This window comes from Sciurus carolinensis, chromosome 3 (assembly GCF_902686445.1).
Source record: "Sciurus carolinensis chromosome 3, mSciCar1.2, whole genome shotgun sequence".
Classification (NCBI taxonomy): domain Eukaryota; kingdom Metazoa; phylum Chordata; class Mammalia; order Rodentia; family Sciuridae; genus Sciurus; species Sciurus carolinensis.
In genome coordinates this window covers 3500332-3525279 of record NC_062215.1, presented here as the reverse complement: position 1 = coordinate 3525279, position 24948 = coordinate 3500332, and the positions used below count along the sequence as shown (strand labels likewise).

Genomic DNA, 24948 nt, shown 5'->3' with positions numbered 1-24948 from the left:
TTCTCAGGATGATGAGAACAGCCAATTCACTAGCAAGTGTAATAAATCCATGTGTTCACACACCAAGTCTCAGAGCCTTGCAGTGCTGGAAGCCAATGCGGATCCAGCCGGAAAGGAGAGAGGAACACGTCTGCAGCTGCAGTTGGGGAGTCAATCGATACTCTGCCCTTGGCAGCTCATAGGCTGCAGGGAAGAGCAACCCTCGAGCTTCGGAAGGACCGGAACACCAACGGGACCTACTTGGCATATGGAACACTCCACCCAAAGAATGCAGGATAGGTGTATTTTTGGAATATCTACCAAGTCAGACCACATACTGATCCATAAAAGGAACCTCAACACACTTAAAATAGTTGAAGTCACATGGCAATCTCTTCAAGAAAACAAGTTAGGGAACAATTCGTTTTAAAGGAATACATTTGATTAAAAAATCACAACACAACAACAACAAAAAAAACCAATGTCTATGAAGAACATTGGACATAGACCGAGACAGACATTATTACCTCATATACCTCTTTCTGTTTCTGTTTCTTGTTCCTCTGCCTCTTCTTTTATTTGAACATTTTTTGTTTCATCTCGACTTTATTCAGTTGTTCTCAGTATGATTTTTTAGTTGTCACTTTGCATATTCCCATACACCTATGTAACTTATCAGCCCACCGTATCAGCATTTTGTGACTTTGAGTGTAGAAAACAAGAAATTATACTCCATTTAGGTATGATTTATCAAAACATACAAATGCATTCTACTGTCGTGTACAACTAATTAGAATAAAAATAACAGTAATATAAAAAGAATGCCCTTGGTAAACTTCCTACTCTCCACTGATTCCCTACAAAGACAAGTTTTTCCCAAACTGCAGTCGTCTGCTTCCTGGAATATGCTGTGCTGGTGTACTCAAATGCCATTTCTCCCCCATGACTTTATTTCAAAGTACCAAGTAAAGCAATTATAACAGGACAGTGTGTACACACGGATGTCACAACCAAAGACACAGAGGGCACAGTGAAAATGCCATCCATCCCCGCTCCGGCCCCCCGCTCATCCTGGGAGCCTCCTCGCCAGCTTCTGGGGTATCCGTATGCAGACAGACCTCTTACTCTCTCTCATTGATCATGGCTCTGTTTTAAAATTAGAATGCTTATAGGACTTGAAAGAAGTGTTGGTCTCCCTTAGTTCATGCGACTATTAGGAGACTTTCTAAGAGCCTTCAAATGCCATCAGGAAAGCAAGCGCGTGCTCAGAGTGGCACTCTGGGTCCGAGTCACACACAGAGTCAGAGGACTGGCCCTCCCGAGAGGATCCCTATAGCAGACAAAAAGCAATACAACAGGAAACTGTCTTTGGACCGTCTACAGTGGAGCCAACATAGCACGACCTCATGCGATGCCTGTGTGTTTGGTAATGAACTCTCCCGAGGACTACTGCCTCTCACCCTCACACACAGATGCAGGTGGAAGGTTAAGACCACAGGACCAGCCAGTAACTGGAATGGAATGCAATTTACCCCAGGTTTATCAGACTCCAACCTCAAGTGCAATCTCCAGCTGTCTGCTTATAGGATTCCCCCTCCCTTCTTCCCTTCCTTTTTCAGTCTTGCAACCAAGTGATGCCACTTATAAATATTTTCAGGCTTCTATGGCATTATTATGAAGCTAAGTGTAATATAATCCTAGGATTATTTCTAAATAGCTTGGAGGGAAAACCAGCAAACTAACAAAAAGATATTCTGGATAATTAGTTTCTCACTCCCCAAGTTCACGACCTCTATAAAAAGTCTTAGAGATTCAGAGGAAGTGAGTTTGTCTTAAGAATTTTAGGGTTGTTGGCTTGTTAACATAGGAACATGATAAATGATCCCTTACAACCAAACGTTGATTCAGTCAGTACTAATGCTCAGAAAATGAAGTCAATACAATGCAAATGAGCCTTGTAACTTTCCTGAACTGTCCCAAAGTCCTTTATGAGTTCTTCATATCTTTTGATTTTTCTGTCATTGTGAGATGTATTTTTTTTAATTTGGAATTTAACATCCATAACTGAGACACAGACTTAATATCTGAAGTACTTCTTTCTTAATAAGAGGCTATAATTATATATTGAATTAACAGAAAATGTAAAGAGAGCCCAAGAAGGTAGTTGAATAAATGGACTGAATTTAGTCTCAAAATGTGACATGTCCCAAATTTTTCGTTTCCTCGTTTCTTGAGTCTGCTCATCCACTTGTGACATAAATGGACTAACTCTGCTGAGACCATGATGTAAGATAATGGATTATTATGTATTATTACTGCTGTTATTACTTTGTTCCCTGGTTTCTTCATCTATACAAAGAATCAAGCCAACTGAGCAATCTCCAAGGTCATTTCAAGGACCAATAAATTTCCCATCCTATTTTGTCTTGAGAACTGAACTGAAATTCTGGGCAACTTAGGACAACTGGGCAGAGGAAGAGCTGGTTAACTGTCACCTGGAGCTTCCTCTGGTTCAGCCTTCTTAACGTCACAGGTTTCCTGAGTTCTCACATTCTGGTGGGACTCAGTCCTCCATGCTGTTTGTCTCTGGTTAAGTCAAGACCTCCACTATCGTGGGCAATGAGGGAGAGAATTCTTGCACTAACCCACTGTGTAACTCCTGCCTGGGCACTTTGGACATGCAGTTGAGTGAGCTGTGGTCCCTCATCTCTGGTGATTTGATGGCAACCATCAGTTTCAACCAGTATCTTCCTTTTGTAACACAGGGTAACAGCTTAGGACATCATTGCTTAACCCCCATGGATAGTGAAGGTTGAGTTGTCTTCTGTGATTCAACCGTCCATTCGTAGAGCAAATCCAGCTACAGAACGTGACGGCATCTGTGTAAGACGTGCATCTGGACACAGTTTGGAACATCTGCATATGGCGGAACGGGAAGGGGGACATCTCTGTTTCTTGCTCTTTCTATCCTGTGGTCTAGAATTAAGATGTGATCAGGAGTTCCAGAGGCTTCTTTCAACTCTGACATGTCACAGCAACCCAGGGCAGGGGCTGTCTCCAAAGAAAGGAGGAATTCACTGCAACTCCTGTTCCAGGCAGTCAGACCGAAAGTGAAAAGCTGAAGCTGCAGCCAGTGAGGCAGACACAGCCTGGGGAGGAAAGGGGTCCCCCACCTCAGGGGTCCCCAGGGACCCACCAGGGCCCTGCCAGCCGGGCAGCCTGGGGAGGATCCACTGTATCCAGATAGCCAGGAAGCAAAGGGCAGGGAAACATTTTTAAGTCATGAGTCTAGTATTACTCTTACCAAAACCAAAGATATCACGAGAAAATGATAGACCAGTGTTCTGATGAATTTACACACAAAAATTCTTAACAAAAATATTAGGAAATTGAATCCAGCAATGTACCAAAAAATTACGCACCTTGATCAAATGGGGTTTAGTCATATATTTTTTAAAAAATCAGGGAGATCCTCTATGACAGACTACAGGAGAAAAAGCATACAATCTTATCAGTTGACACAGAAAGCACATTTTAAAGAATCCAGTACCTATTCATGAACATTGAAAAATACAGGGATAGAGAAGAACTTTCGAGATTTACAAACTTCCAGCTAATACCACACTCAATAGTGAAATGCTTTCCCTGAGGCTAAGAAAAATGCAAGAACATTTGAACTCACCGCTCTTATCCAACATAGCACTGGAAGTTCAAGACACCACAAAAAGGCAAGAGAAAGAAATAGGAACACATAAAGATCAGAAAAGAAAAACTCTCCTGATGTGCAGATAACATTATTGTCTATGTAGAAAATCTCTAAGGAACCCTAGAACTAAAAAGTGAGTTCAGCAAGGTCACAAGATAAAAATAAACACAAAAATTCATCACATTTGCATGTACCAGAACAAACAGGTGGAAACCAAAACCTAGGACACAGTACCATTCACAATCACTCAAAAGAGAAAAGAAATACTTAGGTGTAAATTCAACAAAACAGGTAGAGCGTCTTTATGCCAAAATCACAGAATGCAGATTAAAGAAATGAGACAAGAGCCAAATAAATGGAGAGACATACAATGTTCATGAATGGGAAGGCTCAGCACAGTAAAGATGCCAACTCTCCCCAGATCCATCCATAGGTTCAAGGTAATTCCTATAAAGATCCCAGCAATTTTTTTTTTCCATATAGATACAATAGACTTATTCCCAAAATTTCCTTAGGAAAATGCAATATGAAACAAACTTGGCAAAGAATGTCAAGTGGGAGGACCTCCTCTGCCTGATATCAAGCCTGGCCGGATGGGTACAGAAATCAACACTGCGGAGGAGCAGGCACAGACCTGCAGAACAGGGACCTTGTGAAGAGTGCCACTCATTTACACCCAACTGACTTAGGACAGAAGCACAAACCCACCCCAGGGGAGGAGGGACGGCCGGCCTTTCAACAACAGTGCTGGAGCAACCACACGTCTATATGCCAGACTGTGAAGGTCAACCTAAACCTCACCGTCACACAAAGTTAACTCAGGTTGGAGCTGGGACCACAGGAGAATGTCTTTGGGATGCAGGCACAGAATCCCTCACTTAGCCCCTAAGCCACGATCCATGAACGGAAGCTGATGAAACGGATTCTGTCACAATTACAAGCTTTCATCCTGGGAAAGGCCACTGAGAGAGCGAAACGGCCAGCTTCGGACTGAGAGGAACAGCTGCAAACCATGCATGTGACGAAGGGCCAGCTTCTAGAATAAACAAAAGCTCTCAAACTCAATGGTAGAAGACGATGACAGAAAGCTCCAATTAGAAAGAGGGCAAAAGCGATGGACGGTTCATTGCAGAGGGACAAATAATGTCCCCGTCAAATAAGCCTGGGGAAAGGAGCCTCTCGTCTTCAGTTGGTAGGAAGTGCGGATGGAAGCCACGCCTCTTTCCAGTGGACCCAGTGTGCTAGGGTCTGAATGTTCATGTCCCCCTGCCCCAGATTCTTATGTTCAGACCTCGCCCCCAAGGCCACGGTGCTTGGAGCTGATCAGGTCATGGGGTGCAGCCCTCTCGAATGGGATTAGTGCCCTTATAAAAGAGACTCCAGAGACACCCTGGCCCCTCTGCCATGCCAAGCCACAGTGAGAAGGCGCCATCTATGAGCCAGGAAGCCGCCCTCACCAGACAGGGAATCCACCCTGACCTGACTCCCAGCCTCCGGAACAGTAAGAAATAACTAGGTTGGTGTGTTGTCACAGCAGCTCGAGTGGACTAAGACAGGTAAGGAGTATCCTAAAATGTTTTTAAAAAGAGAGGCGAGGCGAGAGGAGGCGTGAGGGAGAATGAGAGGAGGAGGCAGAGGCGGGAGGGGACACAGCAGTGGGCGGAGGCAGGAGGATGCCCCACCCAGAAGCAGCAGGCCTGGAGAGCAACCGTCAGAGACCCCGGGCCCCAGAGCAGCCGCTGGAGCCGGGCGGCGCCCCCCTCCGTGCCCCTGGGCCTGCCGCCTCACCATGACGATCATGTCCCACAGCTCCTTCAGCAGGCGGACCTCCCTGTGGCAGGCTTTGAGCTGCTTGAAGTCGGGGACGGTGACCTCGAACAGGCTTCCGGACTTGCACAGTGCTTCCATGCTCTCCTCCATGGCTGCGATGCTCTTTTGTTGCTGGGGCGGGAAGGGGCGGGAGGGGCCGTCAGGGCTGCTGCTCAGGCCCGGGGCCAGCCCGCTCTGCTGCCCCTGTCCTCTCTGCCCTCTCTGCCCTCCAACCCCCGGCACGGAGCCCAGTGCTCCAGCCAAGAGCACAGCAGACACCCCTGCCCCACCTGTGACGCCCTTGCTCTGGACACAGGGAGGGGGCCGCCTCTGCAGGCCTGGCCGGGGCTCGTAACAACTGTGCGGACGCTCACTTCCTGCTGAGATGTGGTTTCCCAGCGTCCCCCCCATTTTATACTACATTTTGATCTTATTAAAAATGACACGAGTAATGCTGGCTTGCTTTGAAAATGAGAAAGTCCAGACAGGCAAAGGGGAGGAGAAAAGATGTGTCCCAGGGTCCCCGCCCCGGTCACTCTTTTTGCCCCTGCTGCACGCCTGCAGTTTCCGTCCAGGGACTCAACCAAGTGCAGATTGAGCATATTTGAGAAAAGGAGGGAACAGCTGAATCTGCACTGACCGCGCACGGGCTTTGGTTTCCGTGTGGGTGTTCTCTAAATGCTACGGCCTAGCGGCTGTTCACACAGCGTTCACAACACACGTGCGGATCAGCAGTCTAGAGATGACGTATGGGGGGTGCTCAGGTTCTGTGCAAATACTGCAGGCCGATGGGAGGGACTTGAGCCTTGTTGAAGCTGGCATCCACGGGAACCCGTCCCCCTGGGTACCGAGGGACGATCATGCATGTGTGTGTGCGTGTGCATGCGTGTGTGCGTGTTCACACATCTGCATGGCACGCAGCTACATGGGACGGGTGGAAACAGGACTGGCTCTTGCATGTGGGCACACTGCCCTCAATGGCCTTCCTGGACATGCACGTTGGGCCCAGCCTTCCCTGTCCCTTGCTGGAGGCCGTGGCTTGGATGGGATGGCCGCCAGTGCCCCCGCCCCTGGAGTTCTCCAGAGTTCAGCCTGGGCCTGCAGATGGACGGCTCCAGGAGGACAGGGAGCGCCTTGGCCCTCTGGAGGGGCAGGCCCCAGAGCTAGGCAGCAGCAGAGCAGAGGTTCGGGGCAGGGAAGCGAGGTGACCACAGGACATCCTGGCGTTTGGATCTGCTGCAGGTCCAGCTGCTGCCGAATGAGGCAGAGGTCTGGGCCTGGGCTCCATGCTGGGAGCAGAGGGACTGGCAGGTGGCCGCTCTGCTCATGGGCCCTCCAGGCCCTGTGCACCTAGCCCGCTCTTGCCCCCAGGGCCCCAGGGTGAGTGGGTATCCAGGGCCTGTGAACCTCTCCAACGGACACTGACCGTGAACTTGGACCATGGGACATAGTGGGGACAAGCAGGAAACCTGGCATCTGGCTGGACATGGTGGGCCAGAGAGGGGAAGGGGTCAGGGTTGGAAGGTGAGTATTAGGCCCAGGTGACAAGAAACCATAGCACAGGAACAGAGATGGGGACCAGCAAGATGCTGGGCTGAGGGACAGGGGTTGGCGAGACTGGCAGAATGTCCAGATGAGCCTGGGTACAGTCCTGCAGCGCGGCATAGAGGCCTGTGGCAGGGCAGGCCTGAGGGGCACATCCACGTGTACACGCATGCACACACGCACACACACACGTACACATGTGTACTTACACGTGTACACACCCCACACACATGCACAGACGTGCATAGACGTACATACCTACACATGTGCACACACATGCATACACATGTGCGCACCCACACGTGCGCACATACACACCTGTGCACAATGCACATGCACACACACAGGCACACGTGCATACACATGCACACGTGCACACACTTGCATACACACGTGCACACCCACACGTGCGCACATACACACCTGTGCACAATGCACATGCACACACACAGGCACACGTGCATACACATGCACATACACATGCACAGCCCCATGCACGGCTCCCAGCAGGCCCCACGGAGGCCAACTCTGGACTTGCAGGAAGACCAGCCTGAGGAGGGCGGGCAGCGCTGTGTCCCCAGAGCCAGCCCCACCTGGCCTCGTGCACGCCTACCTTGTTCAGGGCCTTGTAGGGCTCCAGGCTGCTGAAGGAGAACGGGGCCTCCCTCCTGAACTTCTCCCTGAACTCTTGCTGCTTGATCTGCGGGAGAGCGAGGCAGAGACACACTGACCAGGGGTAGAGCCAGGCAGAGACATGGCTGACCAGGGGGAGAGCGAGGCAGAGACACGCTGACCAGGGGGAGAGCGAGGCAGAGACACGCTGACCAGGGGGAGAGCGAGGCAGAGACATGGCTGACCAGGGGGAGAGCGAGGCAGAGACACACTGACCAGGGGGAGAGCGAGGCAGAGACACGGTGACCCGGGGGAGAGCGAGGCAGAGACACGGTGACCAGGGGGAGAGCCAGGCAGAGACACGCTGACCAGGGGGAGAGCGAGGCAGAGACACGCTGACCAGGGGGAGAGCGAGGCAGAGACACGCTGACCAGGGGGAGAGCGAGGCAGAGACACGCTGACCAGGGGGAGAGCCAGGCAGAGACAAGCTGACCAGGGCCGGCAGGGCGCGGCTCCCAGCCGGGCGTCCCCAGGCTGCCCCAGCCTCTCGGCTCCCGACCTGGCACGCACGACTCCGCTGATCGCCATACCTCGAATTGCTGGCACTTCCGCCGCAGGATGCTGACCTCGTTGGCCTGGAGGGGAGCCACGTTCTGCTTCACCTGGATGGCCAGTTTCTTGGTGTTTGTCCACTGCTCCGGCAGCTCCTGTGGGAGGCAAGGGCCAGGGAGGCCTTGTTCTCTTTTTTCTAGACTTCCTGCCTTGAAATGATCGCAGGCTCACCAGAAGCTACGCGAACAGCGCCTCGCACACCCCGCGAGGGTGGACCAGGAAGCCGGGGCCGGCGCTTCTGCCAGCTGGACGACGGAGCCACCTCTCCTTTCTACCTTTCTACCTGATCTGCGTGTGTGTGCGCGTGCACCTGTGTCTGTGGGCTGCGGTCTTGCGGCCACCACCATGGTGGGGGGACTTGCCTTCCCCGGAAGGGTCCCGTGCCGGCCGCCCTCCCAGGTGGCTCTAACCGTCAGATGAAACTCCCTGTTCTCCACACGTGGGCAAACGTCGGCCTCCTAATCGTAAAACGTTTTAAAGGCAAACGGGACTCCTGCCTGTGAACTGCCTACAACAGGGCGGCTCCTGGCTCCCAGGTGGGCGGTCCTCAGGGCCTGCTGCAGCAGCTGGCTCCAGCGCCATTCTCGCCTCCGCTGCCCCACCTGCGGCCTAGGAGCCCCGAGGGACCGGCCAAGCGCTCCAGGCTGCACGGCCCCAGGGGCCTAGGGCAGGGTGGTGGCACCCCACGTGCAGTCCCAACCCGACAGGCCTGTGGCCGGCTCTCGGCGGCACAGGGTGGCCCTGGCCACCAACCCTGCAGGGCCTTGAGCCTACGGGCCCCTTCCCCTGGTGACCCTGGGAGTGGGCCTCGGCACTGGCTTGGACCAGGTGTGACGGGACACAGAGAAGACAGGGAGCCAGAGAGGCAGGCAGGTCTGGGAAGGCTGGTGACCCTTGTGGGCCCCGAGGAGGCTGGGCAGTGCCAGCCCTGGCCAGCCTGCCCGCGCGCCTTCTTCCGTGCTGACCATCAGCTCCACAAGTGCGTGAAGGCAGCTTCCGTGCCCCTCCCTTGACTGCCTGCTCTCCAGGGGTCCTCTCTGACCTCGGTCTCTCTCCAGCCCCTCGGTGCCCGGGGCGGGTTCAGTGGTCAGGAGGTGTGGGCACGAGGGCACTTTCAGCCCAACAAGACCATCAGGCGGGGCCCCTTGGGCCCAGAGGTCGCCCCGCGGCCCTGAGCTCCAGGAGTCTGGAGTGCGCGGAGTCGCGCCTGTGGTGCCCGCCCCACACCTGTGGCAGCTGGCCTCCCGAGGCGGGGAGCCTACCTGCAGCTTCAGGTGGGCCTCCTCGGGCAGCTCCTCCCCGTAGGTCCTGAGCAGCTCGATAGTCTGCTTCAGGGGCTCGAACATGCTGTCAGTGGCCGCCTGCCTCTCCTTCACCCTCATCAGGTGCCCCATCACCTCCACCAGCCCGTCGTAGTCCCCCTCCTTGAGCGGCTTCTTCAGGCCCGTCCTGCACACCTTCATGAAGGCCTCCAGGTCTGTGAGGCTGGGGACAGAGGGCTCCTCAGCCACAGGCCCCAGCCCCGGGGAGGGAGGGTTGCTGCCCCCTTTGGTCCCCTGATGTCACCTGTGCCCGGCCAGCTCAGCCAGAACTGGTCCGTGAGTGCCGGCTGGAGGTCACAGCCCAGAGGCCCCGCTGGCTGCTGCCTGGGTGACTTGGCTAGGTGACGCTGGCCCCCAGCAGTGTGCCTGTCCCGGCCCTGACTACGGCCCGTGATTTCAGTCACTGGGGGGCTTGTTCAAGGACGCCTTTCCCTGCTGGGCTCTGGGCTCCCCAGGGATTCCTTGGCGGCTGGACACCGTAAGTGCCTGCCAGCAGGGACACTGTCTGCAGGAACCCACCCTGGCCGGGGGCGGGGGCAGGACGTCGCTGGGGCAGGGCTGGGCGCCGGCCCACCTGTTGATGACGTGGTTGCTCAGGTAGCGCTTGAACATGAGGCTCCAGCGCTTGATGGTGTTGAGCAGGGCCTGTTTGAAGGGACGGCAGTCGCACTGCAGCCAGCTGTGGAACACCTTGGTGTTCTCGCACCTCGACACCTCCTCGTACAGCTTCTCGTAGGAGTCGATCTGCAAGCCAGCCACGGCCCTCAGGACCCCTGCTCTGCACCCGCCAGCCGGGGCTGGCGCGGCCTCCTGGTCGGGCTGCAGAGGGCAACTGCCCGGCGGGTGTGCTCCGGGGGGCCCTGGGGACAAGGCGTTTTCCTCCCCAGGGGGCCTTCTAGCCCCAAGTTCACCCCCTGAGGGGGTGGCCTGTCAGAGGGCAGAGTCGGGAGCACTTCCGGAGCAGGAGGGACAGGAGCAGCAGAGGGGCTGGCAGGCTCCAAGGGAGCCCCTAAGGCCCTCTTGGGGCTCTCTAACCTCACGGTCACTCCCCCCGGAAGGGAGGTGGCCTTTCTGGCAGGGCTGTCTCCTCACTGTGCCTTGGGATGGCCTGGGGAGGGGCTCGTGCAGGAAGCACGTTCCTTAGTCTTGCATCTCGCTGCTCTGCGTCCGGGGCCTTGCGTGCTCTCCATGTGCCGGGGGACCGGGCTGCAGCCAACCCCGTTACTGGACTGTCCCAGGGCCTTGCACTGGGGACCAGTACCCCGCCCTGGTGGGGCCGGGTGGCAGCGTGCTTGGCTTGATCCCCAACACCCCACACACGCAGACCCTGCTGCCCTGAGCACCCCAGGGTGGCACCAGCCTGAGCCTGTTGGACGGCACTAGCAGCCCCAAGCCTGCCAACTCTGCCTGTTCCTTCCCTGGAGACCACAGCACGGGCTCCTGTCCACGTGCCCCGCGCTCCCTCCACCTCCCAACCAACCCTGGTGGCCCTGTGGCCTGCGTGGTACACACTCCCCTCCTCTACCAGCTTTGCTCTGGGTGGCAATCATCCCCTGGTCCAGTGGCCTCAGCAGACCTGGACGACCGTGTCACCAGGTCTTATGCCAACCCCTGGCATCCTGCCTGGGGGACCCCGGAGGCCTGGGCACACCTGCTCCTGGAACTGAGTGAGGGCTGGTGGCGTCTTGGGCACAGGGGCGTCTGTCCGGGTGTCCAGCTCCTCCGCCGTGGGCACGTGCCCAAAGATGAGGAAGTTCCTCATGAACTCCTGCAGGTCGTCGGTCCAGAGGTAGGAGTACTTCTCCATGGAGTCCTGGTACTCCTCGGCCTCCTTCATGGCGTTGATGACCATGCTGGACAGCTCCTCCCTCATCTCGATGAGGTCCGTCTTGTCTTCCAGGTCCGTCTGGAAGCAGGTGGGAGAGGCCGAGAGGTGAGCCGCCTGCCTGCCACTCTGACTTAGGTCTCCCCGCCCTGCCTTGGGAAGCAGCTGTGGTGGCCGAGGGGTCGGGGCAGGGGGTTCGCCAATTTGCAACGCTGTCTCGGGAGATTGCTGAGCGTGGTATCTGCCCAGTGGCCCTGAGATGACTCCACGTGGATTTCCTCCTTCCACAGTTACTCAGCCCTTGCCGTGTCCATGTGCCAGAGGGGACATGGGACAAAGGCAGGGACCACATGGGGTCTACTGTCCAGGTGTGAGAGACCCTTGGCACCATGAGCCCTTCAGCTCTGCGACATCCTGCCTGGGTGTCCCCGGTGTCTTTGGGACAGTCTGTGTGTGGGTGCCAGGAGAGCCCCTGGTAGGGCAGCAAGCTCTGTCCACAGCAGTTATTGGGCTGGGGACACTCAGGTGGGTGTAGAGGGCACTTGCTTGTCTTGTGTCTGCAAAACTGTGGGGGACCATTCTGAACTCTGGGACAGTCTGCTGTGGTCACAGGGGCTGGGCACATTGCCTTTCTGCGACTCAGAAGTCACAGGCCATTTCCACTGCCCGACTCCGTCTGGACGGCTCCTCCCACCTTCGGGAAGAGCTCTCGGCAGCACATGGGAGAGGCCACCCCAGGCCTCCCGGGAGTCAGCGAGGTCCTCCCGCATTCCCGCTCGGCTCACCATGCACACGGGTGACAGTGCATGTACACACATTCACAAACACCAGCACACGCCTGCGAGCAGAGAGAGCCCCAGAGTGGGCCCAGGGGGAGCAGAGACCACACGCCCCGCCTCTCGCCAGGAGCGACACCCCGGGGAAGAGAGGCCCCCTGGGCAGGATGGAGTCAGGAGGGAGAGGAGAGGGGGAGAGTTTTCCATCCTGGGAACCCCTGGGACAGAAACCTGGAGCGCCTCGTCAGTCACGCCGTCACTGAGCTCAAGCCCAGCCAGGTGCTTGCTGAGCTCAGGAGGCAGCTCTGAACCCAGGGCCAGGGCTGCCCACACAGAAAGGGCAAGGCCGCATTGAGCCAGCTGACCTTGTAGTTCACCCTGCCCTTGGCCAGCCGGGGGATGAGTCTGGCCACATTGTAGATGTCGTTGACCAGGCCCTCGATCAGCGCCAGGAAGCCGCGCTCAGAGCCCACCTCCAGCGACGGGCTGAAGGTCAGCCCCTCCTCGTCCAGCTCCATGTGGATCTCAAACAGGGGCGCGATGCTCTCCTGAAACACGTGGTCACGGGGTCAGAGCCTCACGGCCACGGCGAGGTTCCGTGGCACCCTTCTCGGTGGCCCTCCACCTGGCCGTGGGTCCGCGGCCGGAGCAGGCTGTGGGGAGGCAGTGCCTGGGGAGGTGGTCTCTTGGGCCAAACCCACAGCTGCTGACCTCGCTGTGTGGCCTCGGGAAAGCCACTCAAGCTGCAGTTTCCACAAGTGTATAAAGCAAGGGTCGTGAAGGATGGGGACAGTGGCCACTCTGGCCCTCTGGGCTCCTGGGGACTGAGGGAAGCAGAGCACACAGTCGCACTGGGCAGCCCTCACGGCCCCAGGTCCCGGCTGCCAGCAGCCCCGTCTGTTCCTGGAAGCCCCAGACTGGCCTCCTGTTATGGCAGAATGGACCGAGAAGGTCGCCAACCAGCCGGGAGACCTGCGCTCACCCAGCTGCCCTCTGCACCTCAGTGTCATGCCCCTCCTGTTGGTGGCTGGGGCGGCTCTGACCTTGCCTTCCACTGTACTGGGGACCACTTGGCAATCACTGCAATGCAAAGGAGGCGGGCAGGGAGAGAGTCATCCCCTTGGAGAACCCAGGGATCGTGTCTTGGTGGAGTTGACCAGCGCACCCTCTTGCTGACCTGCGTAACGCTTCCGCCCCGCCCAACAGCGGACCGCAGGTTGGTGATGGTGCTGGCTGAGCTCCAGCCCCCACCAACACGTGCAGGGGACCGCAGTGCACCGCAGTGTCTGCTCTGCCTCTCCTGGCAGCAGGAGGGACCATTCCCTCAGATCTATTCAGGCATTCTCCAGTGGACTTGTGCTATGGCAGACTTAGGTGATCCGCTGTCCTGATTTTAATTAAGAAGACTTTAATAAGTGTTTTCTTGTGGGTTTTTTTTTTTTTTTTTTTTTTGGTACCAGGGATTTTTTTGGTACCAGGGGTACTTAACCACTGAGTCACATCCCCAGGGTCTCGCTAAGTTGCCAAGGTTGGTTGTGAATTTGCAATCCTCCTGCTTTAGCCCCCCAAGCTGCTCAGATTACAGGTGTGTGCCACTGTGCCCAGCAAGTCTGTTTATCCATCATTGGGACTCCACACTATCATCTCTGGCACAGCTCTGACCTTGTGTTTATGAGAATAGAACTTGTGCACACCCTCGCCCTCACCCACACATCTCCAGGGCTATCGTGTACTGACCACTTACATCCAAAACCATGTTGTCCATCAGGTAATTGAGAGACTTGCGGACAAAATAGTCGAATTCTTTTAGGACCATGCTGTCGATGTAGTTGACGTAGTCCTTCCAGGGCTGGCTCAGTGTGTCTGCTTTGAACAGCTCTGCGTTTTCCTGTGAACAGAACATGTTGGCTGTCAGTTGCTCTGGTTCAGTTCAGCAGGACACCCTGGCCACCTTTGCCCTGTGCTCGAGGTCTCCGAGGTTCCCCACTCTGTCCCAGGCAAAAGCTTCGCCAGGCCACTCCCTCCTCTCCCACCGGGCGTTAGGTCCCCACTCAGATGTCACCCCTGGCCGAGGCCCTCCTTGAACACCCCTGCCCATCTCAGCTGGGGCTGCCCTCCCTGACCCCCACTGCATCCCCAGTCACTATTACTCCCTCTGGCACGCATGACTGCTCTAATGGGCTCGTCTTGGTCTGCATCCACCTTCGAGGCCCAGCCTCAGAAGAGCGGGGTTGACTTCCTCTCCCATAAGGCACCCCCGGGCAGGCGGTGTGCCTGGGACAGCAGGGGCCGGTGACCGGATCCACAGTGGGGGATGGGTGGGGGGGTTGATGGACAGACGGACAGGCGGTCCAGCTGTCATTCATTGGGCCAGCAAACTTCAAGGCCATGAAGCAACCACAAGGAGAGCCACATGGGCCATCCTCCCGGGGAACCTGCTGGGGTCTGGATGTGACCTGCCATCGGCACCCTCGGCGTTCATTTGCACACCGCCCTAGGGAGCCCCCAGACTGCCCCGACGATGTCTGGAACTGCGGGGAGGGGGTTCTTTCTTCCAGGCTGATTCAAAGCCCCAACTTTCACGGCCCAGGAGGAGTGTCCTGTGGTGCCTGCGTCACCTCCTCAAGCCCCTTAAGTGTGTTGGCTGGATGCAGCCCGTGCCCGTTCCGGTGCCCACGCTCACGGACGAGAAGCCCTGGGGACACAGCCTAGCCCCGGAGAATGGGACTTGCTGGACCAGAAGGGCAGGGTCCCTTGCCTATACCAAGTCTGTGCAGGGTTTGGGGCTCTAATTCCCCTGACAGAGGAGGGCGGACACACCAAGGGTCGGGCTTCCAAGCACACAGCTGACGGTCAGCTGTCCTGCAGGGAGTCTGTCCTGGGTTAGAGACCAGGGACTGCACTAGAGGGCAGTGACCTCTCCACCTTGCTCCCCGCCCTCCCTGAGAGGGGCGAGGGCCTGTGCTCACCGTGACCATGGCTTGGATCTTCACGCCAGCGTCCTTGACGGCCGTGTAGCGCTTGTTCAGGTTGACCGTCCTTCCATCCAGGTCCAGCAGGGCCTCTTTCTTGTTGTCCTTTCTTTCAAACAGGGGGTTGGCTGACCAGTCCTGGAGGGAGAGCGGGAGCGGGAACAGGCGTTGGGTAGGCGGCCCCGCTGGGCCTCCTCTTGGGGTGGGTCGCTGCGTCCCTGGCCCATCTCCAGCCGGAGCCTCGTTCTCCGCGCCTACTTGGGGCCCAGGGCACACTGCCTAACTTCTGAGAAAGTCATCTGAGGACCTTCTCCACTCAAACGAAAACCGAATCCAAACGTAGGAGGGAGCAGTGGCTTCCGTCCCCACTTAGTGGGCAGATCTGAACGGAGCAGGAAGATGCAAAGGCGAATGGTAACAGGACCATGGGGACTTGAGCTAGGAGAGGAGAGCCCCAGGGACACCATCGGACGATGACCTGAGTTCTGAGAGCCCGGCCAGTGGCCCCGGGGGGGTGGAGTGCTGCCTATGCTGTGGGGCCTGGGCCTGCTCCCAGGAGGGCGAGAGCCTGTCCCTGCCTCGCTCCTGGTGCCCGCCTGGCGCGGGCAGCCCTGCACCGCTCTGCTGAGCTCAGCACTTTGGAACAGAATCCAGTTCAGAGTGACGGGGCTCCTTCTGCCTTGGGACCACTCTGACGTGGCTCCTCAGTCCCGAGCACTCAAGGGCAGGGTCCCCCTGCCTTTTGCCAGGCGCGGCACTTGCCACGGGCCTCTCTGCAGGGCCCCGCTGGCTTCCCTGCCCCCGTTCAGCTCTCGGGGTGTGCTCACCTTCATGGCCTGGGAAATCCCTTCGATGTTCTGCTTTGCTTTTTGCATCCTGTTCTGCAGGTTGTGCAGAATTTCTCGCATCTCTTGGATGTATTGAAACACACCTGAAGCACAAGCCCAAAGGGATCTCACAAGAAAGGACTTTGCAACACAAGGACCCTCGGTGGGTCAGCTCAGCACTGACCGCTATGGGGTGGCTCTGGGAAGCCCGTCTCCTCTGCCATGGAGAGCGGCAGGGTACCTTCCGCCCGACCCTCGTTCCACCAGAACCCAGGACTCCCGAGCTCCTGCCCCTCCAGCCCCTCCAGCCACGAGTGACTGCCAGAGGGACCTGAGCTTCCCACAAAGCTCTCAGGGACATGAGCAGCTGGGAAAGAGGTGTGTCCTCGGCAGACAAGGGAGGAAAGGGGCAAGACGCACAGCGAAGTCCAGGGGACCCTGTCTTCCAGGGTATGGACACCAGCATTCGGTCCCGCCCAGCTGAGTGGGGGGACGGTGTGGCCTCGGGGACAGGAGCAGACTGAAGGCACAGAAGGCCTCAGGGAGGGGAGCAGCCGTGGGCCGGCAGCACCTCAGAGGCAGGGCCAGGTCTGGGGGGGTCGGGCCTTCCGCCTGCGCCTGGAGGAAGCAGGCAGGAGGGGCTGGGCTGCACTCCCGGACCCTCCAGCGTCTGCCGGGCCACGTTTGCTGTGCTCCTTTGGCTCCGTGGCAGAGGACAGTCAGGCCCGGAGCAGAGACGGTCTCCCCACAGTCCCCAGGAGGCCTGGGCCCAGCGTGTGTGAGTGACGGGGAAGGCCAGGACCGCAGCAGGCAGAGCCGCCTTGGCTTTGGACCTCAGCCTGGCGCAGCTGCGGCCGCTGTGGAAGGTCGGGAGGTGCCAGCGCCACTCCTGGGTGGCCCAGGGCCTGCGTGGGCAGCTGGGACCCGAGCGGCCCGGGCGCGGTGGCCGAGGTACCTTCGCCGTTCCAGAAGAGCGTGGTCTCTGCGCTGGACAGTCTGTCATCGATGGCCTCCAGCTCCGACTTGATCAGCGGGTACTCCACGTCCATCACTGTGGCCTTTATCTGTAAGTCAAGGGCCTGCTGCTAGCCTCGCCGCACCTCGACCCGCTAAGGGTGGAACAAGTCAGGGCTGCCGCCCGCCGCTCACCACCTCCGGGTTACAACCAGTCATTTGGGGGGAACTGCGTGTGAATGGTACTTCAGGAGATTTCGGTTTTCACAGAGATTTTTGAGACAAAGGGTCTGCGTGTGTTCTTGACTCTTCCTCAGCTGTGTCACAGCGGGGAGAGCTGGCCCCCCGCGGAGTGCAGGCAGGGCCACCACCCCCAACTGTGCCTGACTGGCTTAGGTCTGTGTTGGCAGCTCAGCGTCACTGTGGCCAAAATAACCCAGAACAGCAACCTGGAGGAGGGGAGGCTTATTTGGGGCTCGGGTTTCAGAGGCCTCAGTCCACAGACTCCATTGCTCTGGGCTCAGCTCACGGCAGGTCAGGAAGCAGAGAGCGAAGGGGCCCGGGGCAGATGCACCCTTGCAGGGCACGACCTAGTGACCCCCGCCCCTGCCACGCCCCAGCTGCCCAGTTACCACCCAGCCAGTCCATTCAGACCTGGGTGGACTGATCAGGCTACAGCTCTCACAGCCCAGCCACTTCCCCTCCGAGGACTCCTGCGTGAACAGGGCCTCAGCTCCAACCCTTAACGGAGTCTTAGAAAAAACCAAAGAAGTGCGCGTGAACGACGGGGGTGTTTCTGGGCTCTGAGCCCCACTTGCTCAGGGGTCTAAGTCTAGTCATGCAGCAGGGGCCCCAGGATCAGCAGGATCACAGGATTAACGGACCCATTAGTGACAGGGTGGGTTCTGTGGCCGTGACCCAGCTCTGCCCGGCTCAAGAAATTACCTAACACTCAAAAAACCCAAATCCATGAAGCAAAATAAGAAAAATGCAGGAAAGGAAGTCTGTACCCAGTTCTTACAAATTATCCCCTTAAACAACAAATGCTGCTTGAGTTTCGAGTACCACTTCCTCCAACGGCATTTGCTTCATACGTAAATTTTCAAGGACAGGTCTGGGCGAAGTGAGGGATGGCTCAGTGTTAGAACAGGACATTGAACCAGGGGCCGTGGTGCACACCTGTGATCCCGGTGACTAGGGAGGCCGAGGCAGGAGGATCACAAGTTCAAGGTCGGCCTCTGCAATTTAGGGAGGCCCTAAGCAACTTAGTAAGGCCCTGTGTCAAAAATAAGAAATAGAGAGTAGGCTTCACCAGAGACTGAACACAAGGAGTCAACTGATCTTGGGCTTTCAGCCTCCAGAACTGCAAGGTGACCCCATCAGTGATGCAGGAGAAGCTGGACCCACTGAAGATAAATCTGAGGCGTCTGAGAATCCCCAAGCCCCCGGCGAGCTGCCCTCCAGCGCCAGAAGAATACCTCAGCCCAGCAGTGCAAGACCTGCGCCTCCCTGGGTCAAACAGCAAGAGAGCGCCGAGACCCTGATGGCAGATAGGACAGGGAGTGGTAAAACCGTCTCAAATGTGATTATAGAGTCACAGAATTCAGACCACGAAGAGGATGACCAGTTGGTGGTGGAGGCTGCCCCTCAGATCTCTGAAATGTCAGAAACTGAAATGGTGCCAGCAATGGAGCTGGAGGACAGTGAGAAGCATGGTGGACTTGTGCAAAGAATTTTGGAGACTAAGAAAGATTATGGGAAGTTGCAGCAGCCACCCAAACCTGGAGAGGAGGAGAAATCCTTTGTCTTTGAGTCGTCATGGAAGGAGGAGAAGGATATTGTTTCCAAGGAGATTGAGAAGCTCCGAGTGTCCATTCAGACCTTGGGTAAGAGCGCACTTCCTCTGGGGAAGAGTATGGACTACATCCAGGAAGATGTGGAGGCCATGCAGAATGAGCTGCAGCTGTGGCACATGGAGAACAAGCAGCATGCAGAGGCCCTGCAGAAGGAGCAGAGGGCCGTGGAACCCCTGAAGGCCGAGCTGGCAGAGCTGGAGCAGATGATTAAGGACCAGCAAGACAAGATCTGTGCCGTGAAGGCCAACATCCTAAAGAATGAAGAGAAAATCCAGAAGATGGTGTACAGTATCAACTTGACATCGCGAAGGTGAACGCGGAGAATTTCAGTGACGAAAAGTCACCTTTGGTGTGAAAATGGAAAGAAAGCTAGGAAATCCTTGCCCCCGAGTTGCAGCTGGCTGAGAAGGTGGACTGTGCGCAGCATGGTCTTCAGCCCGCGCATCTGAGCCCTGAAAGGCCAGCATGTTGAGGGTGGGCGGCCATGTGTCCCTCCTCCCGGCTGGACCCCTTGTTGGTTGTAAATGCTCTTCAGAACACCTTTGTGAGAGGTTTTTTTGCAAGCCTCATCTCTCTTTCTCTGTAGCTGTCTAGTCCTGTACCAGAATTCTCATGCAGGTCAGTGATGTCAGCACCCAGGAAATGTCCTTTATTTTCGTTTTTGAGTCAGGACTTACTGCATCGGCCCCAAATGAAGGGTCACCTTGAACTTTCTGATGGGCACTTTATACATAGACTGAGGCCTGAAAATCATCAAATTATATTTTAAATTTCCAGCTGAAAAGGCTGGATCAGAGCCTGTATCCTCAGGTACGTGTCGACGACTGGGTTATTTTTCTTCCTCTTCGTGATTGCATAGGCTTCTTTATGAGGAGATTTTATTGGCCTTGTTAACTTCTGCTTGTGTTTCTGGCCCTTGAAGTTTACAAACGGACACGGGAGATTTCAGTGTGGCCGTTGAGGTCCTCGTCTGATGTGGATTGCCACAGGGACACTTTGCTTTCCTCACGCTTCGCCCCGTGCTTGCCCTGTGGTCAGCACGAGCAGACCCCGTCCCGTAGGAAGAGGCCTTCTGTGGGAGGCAGTGGCGTCCTCCTTTTCCTGCGCATAGGCCTGTGCACCGTGTACCAGAGGCAGGGGCCTCAGGAGAAGCCTCATCCAGGAGACTTAGAGGACATGCCAATACCAAACGTTTTTTGATGTTATCACTTTTTTTGGAAATTGTTGTTTAAAGGAAAGTTATGAATTAAAAAAAAAATAATAAGAAATAGAAAGGTCTGGGAAAGTGGCGCAGTGGTTAAGCGCCCCTGGGCTCAGTCCCCAGCACCAACACAAGCAAGCTGGAAACCGGGAACGCCCCATTCTGACGGTTTGCTTTTCAGAAAGAATTTTTGTATAAACGTGAAACTTTAAATGGTGATCCCCTCAATGCTGCTCACGTTTTTAGACCATGAGCTCTTAGAACAGATGGGTGAGGGCAGAGAAATCGAGCTCCAAGGCAGAGCAGGCAGCAGTGAGAGGAGCATCTGTGGGGACAAGCAGGACCATGAGCAGGAGCCACCCTGTAGGGCCCCGCTGTCACACAACTGCAAGGACAGTTACGAGCCCGCAGCCCGAGGATGCCTCCCACACGGGACGGCTGACGCCTCTCCAGTGTCTGCAGCTACAGCTCTGGAGGGGCGTTCGAGAAGGGGCGCTGATACCGAGTTCAACCACTGGCCTGCTGATAGCTGGCCCTGGACCACGACGGTGTGGCTGCTGGCTGAGGGGAACCTGGGGCCCGTGATTGGCAGGACCGCGGTCTCTTTGCTGCAGAGACCTCGTGAAGAACAGGCCCCAGCTGCTCCTTTGAGGAGCAATGGCCTCGCCAGCCCCCAGCGCTGTTGAAGCTCAGCTGGGTCCACTTCCTCTTTCCACCCCGCTGGCCCCACATCTGTACTGACAGCATGACATCATCCGTGGCTGAAGGGTTCACAGGGCTGGACGGGACAGCGTGTGCTTGGCTGGCTGTGTTTGGAAATAAAGTAGCAGGTGGTCAGTTTTTCGATTTATTTTAAATACTGTTTGTTGACTTTTCTTTTTCCTGATTACGTGGTCCCGGTAGAAAGCCCTTTGCACAGGGTACAAGGCAGGATCATGTCTCTGCTGCTGCTTCTCTTTGGCTTCTGTTCCCCCAGCACCGCGACCGGGTACTGCTCCAGGAATGGGAGGCTCGCCGCGCGGGGAGTGGTCCTGGAGGAAGAGGATTGGGGCAGCTCCGTCACACTGCGGCCGGGGCGGATTCTTCGGTGGTTTGGTGGGTGGATGATATTTTTGACCAATCGCTGTGACAGCTCATCTGTCAAGCTTCCTCTGACCTTGGCTTCCCAGCCTCTCCTGAAGGGCTCCCACGCAGCAAGAGTGGAGGCTTCCCAGGCTCCCGGCCTCAGCCCGGATCTTTCACCTTCCAACACGGCTTTCCGAAGGATGCAGCGTAGCGATGAATCGCTGGGCTCCGTCTCCTCCCTGTGGCATTTCGTCAGCAAGTCCCCATGGCAGAGACACCCTTTGTCTCACAATGTCACCCTTGCCGCCCCTTCTGTCGCAGGAGGACGTGGCACAGCTCCATCAGGCAAGGCTTAGCGAGGGGCCACACAGGAAGTGGACGAAGCGGAAGAGACTGAAGTCCACATGAGGGTCCCGGCTCCCTCGGCCCCATCCCTCTCCTTCCCGCCTTCTCTGCTCCTGCTCCCACGGTGCTGGGACTGTGTCCCTTCCTGTGTCCATGGCACCAGCAGACACCTTGCTCTCTGGACCCACCCCAGACTCCCAGGAACCCCAGGGGAGGGGATCTCTCTGGCTCCTTGTGATGAGGTGTGTGGGAGCCTCTGTCTCCCCATGACGCCCACGTCCCCATCCCTGGGACTCACAGAGATGTTGCCCTGCGTCCCAGGAGAGGATCTGAGGGAGACTGTGGGTGGGCTGGGCTGTGGGCCATGTGCAATCTCAAGAGGGAGGCAGGGCCGAGGGGAGGAGGTCGGATAACGGGAGCAGAGGTTGGGGTCAGTGCCTTGGAGTCAGATGTGGCCGTCACGGTCAGTTGTACCTGCTAGCTGCCTTGCCTAGTGTGCGGGGCAGGCCCAGGCTCCACATTGCTTCTGGCCACTTCAGGATGGGACGAGCCTTTGATGAGGGCTCAGGGAGGCAGGAGGCCCTCCCCAGCAGGGTGGGCCTCATCTACCTTCTGGAAGGCAGGAGTGGAGGTGCAGGGCGGTGGCCTCTGCCTCCTGCTCTCTGCTCAGCCGTGACATCCCCTCTGCTCTCCTGCATTGGGAGAGGTTTACATTGCCCGCCCCGCTCTTCCCTGGCCCTGGGCTCAGACTTCCGGGCTCGCCAAGGTGCAGACAGCAGGTGGTGGGCGTTCTCGGCCTCTGTCACCGAGCGAGCCAACTCCTCGTCATGAATCTCCGGGTCGATCTCCACTCCCGCTGCTCCTGTTTTTCAGGAGAGCCTGGCCCTGGGGCTGTTGGCCAAGAAATGTGGCTGCCCTTAAATGCTGGAAAAGCCAGGACACAGACCCTTTCCAGAACCTCCTGCCCAGCCGGCCCTTGACCTGCAGAGAGTCAGGCTGTGACTCCTGACCTCCAGGACCAGAAGACCACGGGTCTGTGTTGCTTCGGGCCACTCGGCTTGTGGTGCTGTGTTACAGCAGCGACAGCAAAGCCATACTCTGTTCACACCGGCCCATCTGCTGGGGTGGCAGGTGGGGAGCGTCAAAGCTGGGTGTCCAGCGTGCACCTGTGAGCTTTCCCTCATGGCGACAAAACGCCTGGAAAAAATCAACTTAAAGAAGATTTATTATAATCATTATTATTATTATTATTATTTTGTGGTACTGGAAACTGAACCCTGCTCTCCTTTGGCTGCATCCCCAGGCCTTTAGCTTTTATTCTGAGACAGGCTTTCCCTAAGTTGCTGAGGCTGGCCCTGAACTTGGGATCCTCCTGCCTCAGCCTCCCGAGCTGCTGGGATGGCAGGTGTGTCCACCAGGCTCAGGTGGGAAGGTTTATTTTAGCTTATGGCTTCCAGGGTTTCAGGCCTGTGGTGAGGTGGCTCACTGTGGAGGCAGAGGAGGCTGCTTACCTCGCACCAAGAAGCAAAGGGGAAGAGGAAGGGGCTGGTCCCAACAGCCACTCCTTCAAGGGCACACCCCCAGTGACCCAGTGGGGGTGACCCAGTCTCCTCGTGGGGGCCTACCTCCTGAAGGTTCCATAACCCCCCAATAATGCCACAGGCGGGGGACCAAGCCTCCAACACAGGGCTGTCCGGGGCCTCGAGATCACACCACAACGTCCCTCTTCCCGCCTGTGGGTGGGGTCTCTCAGAGGGGGAGCCCAGGACAAGGACGGCATGTTGCGCCAGCCCCACGCCCGGCTTCCCAGGCTCCCTTCTGATCCTCTCCCGTCCTGCCCGAAGGTGCTCTGAACACGCAGCCTCGCCACGCCCTGCCACCGCGAGGCACTGTCTGGAGGGCCAGCCAGTCACTGCACTCGTTTGTCACCGGTCCCTCAGTGACCGACGTCCGGCTCCAGGTCTGATGTCAGGAGCCTGGGAATTCCTGAACACAGAGTCGTGGTGGGTGGGCTGGCCACGTGTCCAGGCACCTCCCACACAGCTTGCTGGCCAAAGCCCCGGGACAGCGAGAGTCCCAGCCTGGGTTCCAGAAGTCCCCTTCCCTCCCCGACTTTAAGAGAGGAGTGGAAGTTGTGGAATGGCCTTCGTATTATCAAGAGATGTTTGGGAGAGAAAAGCATCTCTGAGGAGCCGTGCAAGACCCGCTGGAGCCCGCGGAAGTAGGTGTCCTCCACCAGCTGACCCGAGTCCCCGCTGTCTTTGCTCGCATGCCTGTGAGCGGCGAGACCCGCGTGTGAGTATCAAAGCACACTTGTTTATTCTGTCCTACGTGCAGATCTTACACCACTGCTCGTTCTCAACCGAAGCCGAAACTTGGCAAGAAAACCAAACAAGCGACGCCAGCTTACCTCATTGTACCAGCCAACGATGAGCTCCAGGTTCCCCACGAACTTCCGGAAGGTCTCGTTGTCCGAGAACAGATGCTCCGCACTGCCCGGGATCTCTTTTTGCTGCTGGAAGTTCAAATACTTGACTTCTCTCAGGACGGCCACCAGCTAAAGGGCAAATGAAGGTCAAAAGCCACTTAGAAAGGAACCGGGAAGCGCGGCACGGTGTCACCCAGGGGTCAACCCGGGAGGGGTCAAAGCAGGTGGGAGAAGTTTGCTGGCAGGCCCAGGATGACTTCACCCTAATTACGGGTCCTGAGCCAGAAAGCGCCGACGTCATCACCCCGGGCGGACGGCAGCAGCGTCACCTGTCTTCTTCCTCCCCGCTCCCATCCCAGGCGTTTGGAGAAAGGCTTCATTGAGGGCTTCACCTGGGTCCTCCCTAGGATCTAGCCTCCCTCTCTCCTCTCTCCCCATCTGGTTTTGACTTAGGAGATCTGGGGCATCCCTTCCAATACTGCTCCGTCCCCAAAGTCATCCTCATCAGGGCTCAAGGACATCTCCTTGTTGCTGAATCCATCCGCCATGTCACATGGCCTCCCAGCCGCTGGTCACTCCCTCCCCTGAGGACAGGGCCTCCTCATCGCTTCCAGGACATCAGACTGTCCTGGTCACCCTTATCAGTCCCTTTGAACATCTTGCAGTTCCCATGCTGGGGAGGCAGAGTGTGGTCCTTCTCCGTTGGTTCTCATCTGACCTCACAGCTTGAATTACCACCTAGATACGGATGAGTCCTGCGTTTGTGTCTCCAACCCCAGCTTCTCTCCCAACCTCCAGACTTTCACGTCCATCTGCTTATTCAACATCTGCACTTGAATGTCTGACATCTCAAAGTCAATGTGGTCAAACAGAGCAGCCGACCTTCCCCGGCAGATGGTGCCACGTCAGCTGATGGCAATTCCTTCCTCTGGTCACCCAGCCCCCAAACAATGGGGCTGACTCCTCTCTTCCTCTCCTACTCTGTATCCGAGCCATCCAGAATCTCATGGTGCCATTACTCAAATCTAACCACTCTTTACCACCTTCATTGCTGCCATTCTGGCCCAAGTCATCATCTTCCGGGCTGGGCTATCATCTCTCACCTGGATGGCAG

The 24948-nt window shown here is 56.8% G+C and overlaps 2 protein-coding genes across 2 annotated transcripts in view; one reads left to right on the top strand and one right to left on the bottom strand.

The window, feature by feature from the left end:
* The window catches only part of Dnah17 (dynein axonemal heavy chain 17), a 113712-nt gene that overhangs the window by 73459 nt on the left and 15305 nt on the right, over positions 1 to 24948 (bottom strand). The window contains exons 14-25 of the mRNA XM_047542791.1: positions 23817 to 23963; positions 16941 to 17049; positions 15986 to 16089; positions 15156 to 15296; positions 13931 to 14074; positions 12552 to 12734; positions 11237 to 11491; positions 10160 to 10329; positions 9526 to 9748; positions 8242 to 8358; positions 7653 to 7739; positions 5474 to 5626 (exon numbers count right to left, since the gene is read on the bottom strand). Coding sequence (XP_047398747.1) covers positions 5474 to 5626; positions 7653 to 7739; positions 8242 to 8358; positions 9526 to 9748; positions 10160 to 10329; positions 11237 to 11491; positions 12552 to 12734; positions 13931 to 14074; positions 15156 to 15296; positions 15986 to 16089; positions 16941 to 17049; positions 23817 to 23963 — 1833 coding nt within the window. The remainder of the gene's footprint in view (positions 1 to 5473; positions 5627 to 7652; positions 7740 to 8241; positions 8359 to 9525; positions 9749 to 10159; positions 10330 to 11236; positions 11492 to 12551; positions 12735 to 13930; positions 14075 to 15155; positions 15297 to 15985; positions 16090 to 16940; positions 17050 to 23816; positions 23964 to 24948) is intronic.
* On the top strand, positions 16854 to 20781 carry LOC124978923 (TRAF3-interacting protein 1-like). The gene is made up of 2 exons (XM_047542846.1): positions 16854 to 17051; positions 18294 to 20781. Exon 2 carries the CDS (start codon positions 18483 to 18485, stop codon positions 19107 to 19109), a length of 627 nt encoding a protein of 208 aa, XP_047398802.1. The 5' UTR covers positions 16854 to 17051; positions 18294 to 18482; the 3' UTR covers positions 19110 to 20781.

Bases quoted from the DNA above. Each gene is read 5' to 3' on its own strand.
- LOC124978923 (XM_047542846.1), top strand. From the start codon at position 18,483: ATGGCAGATAGGACAGGGAGTGGTAAAACCGTCTCAAATGTGATTATA.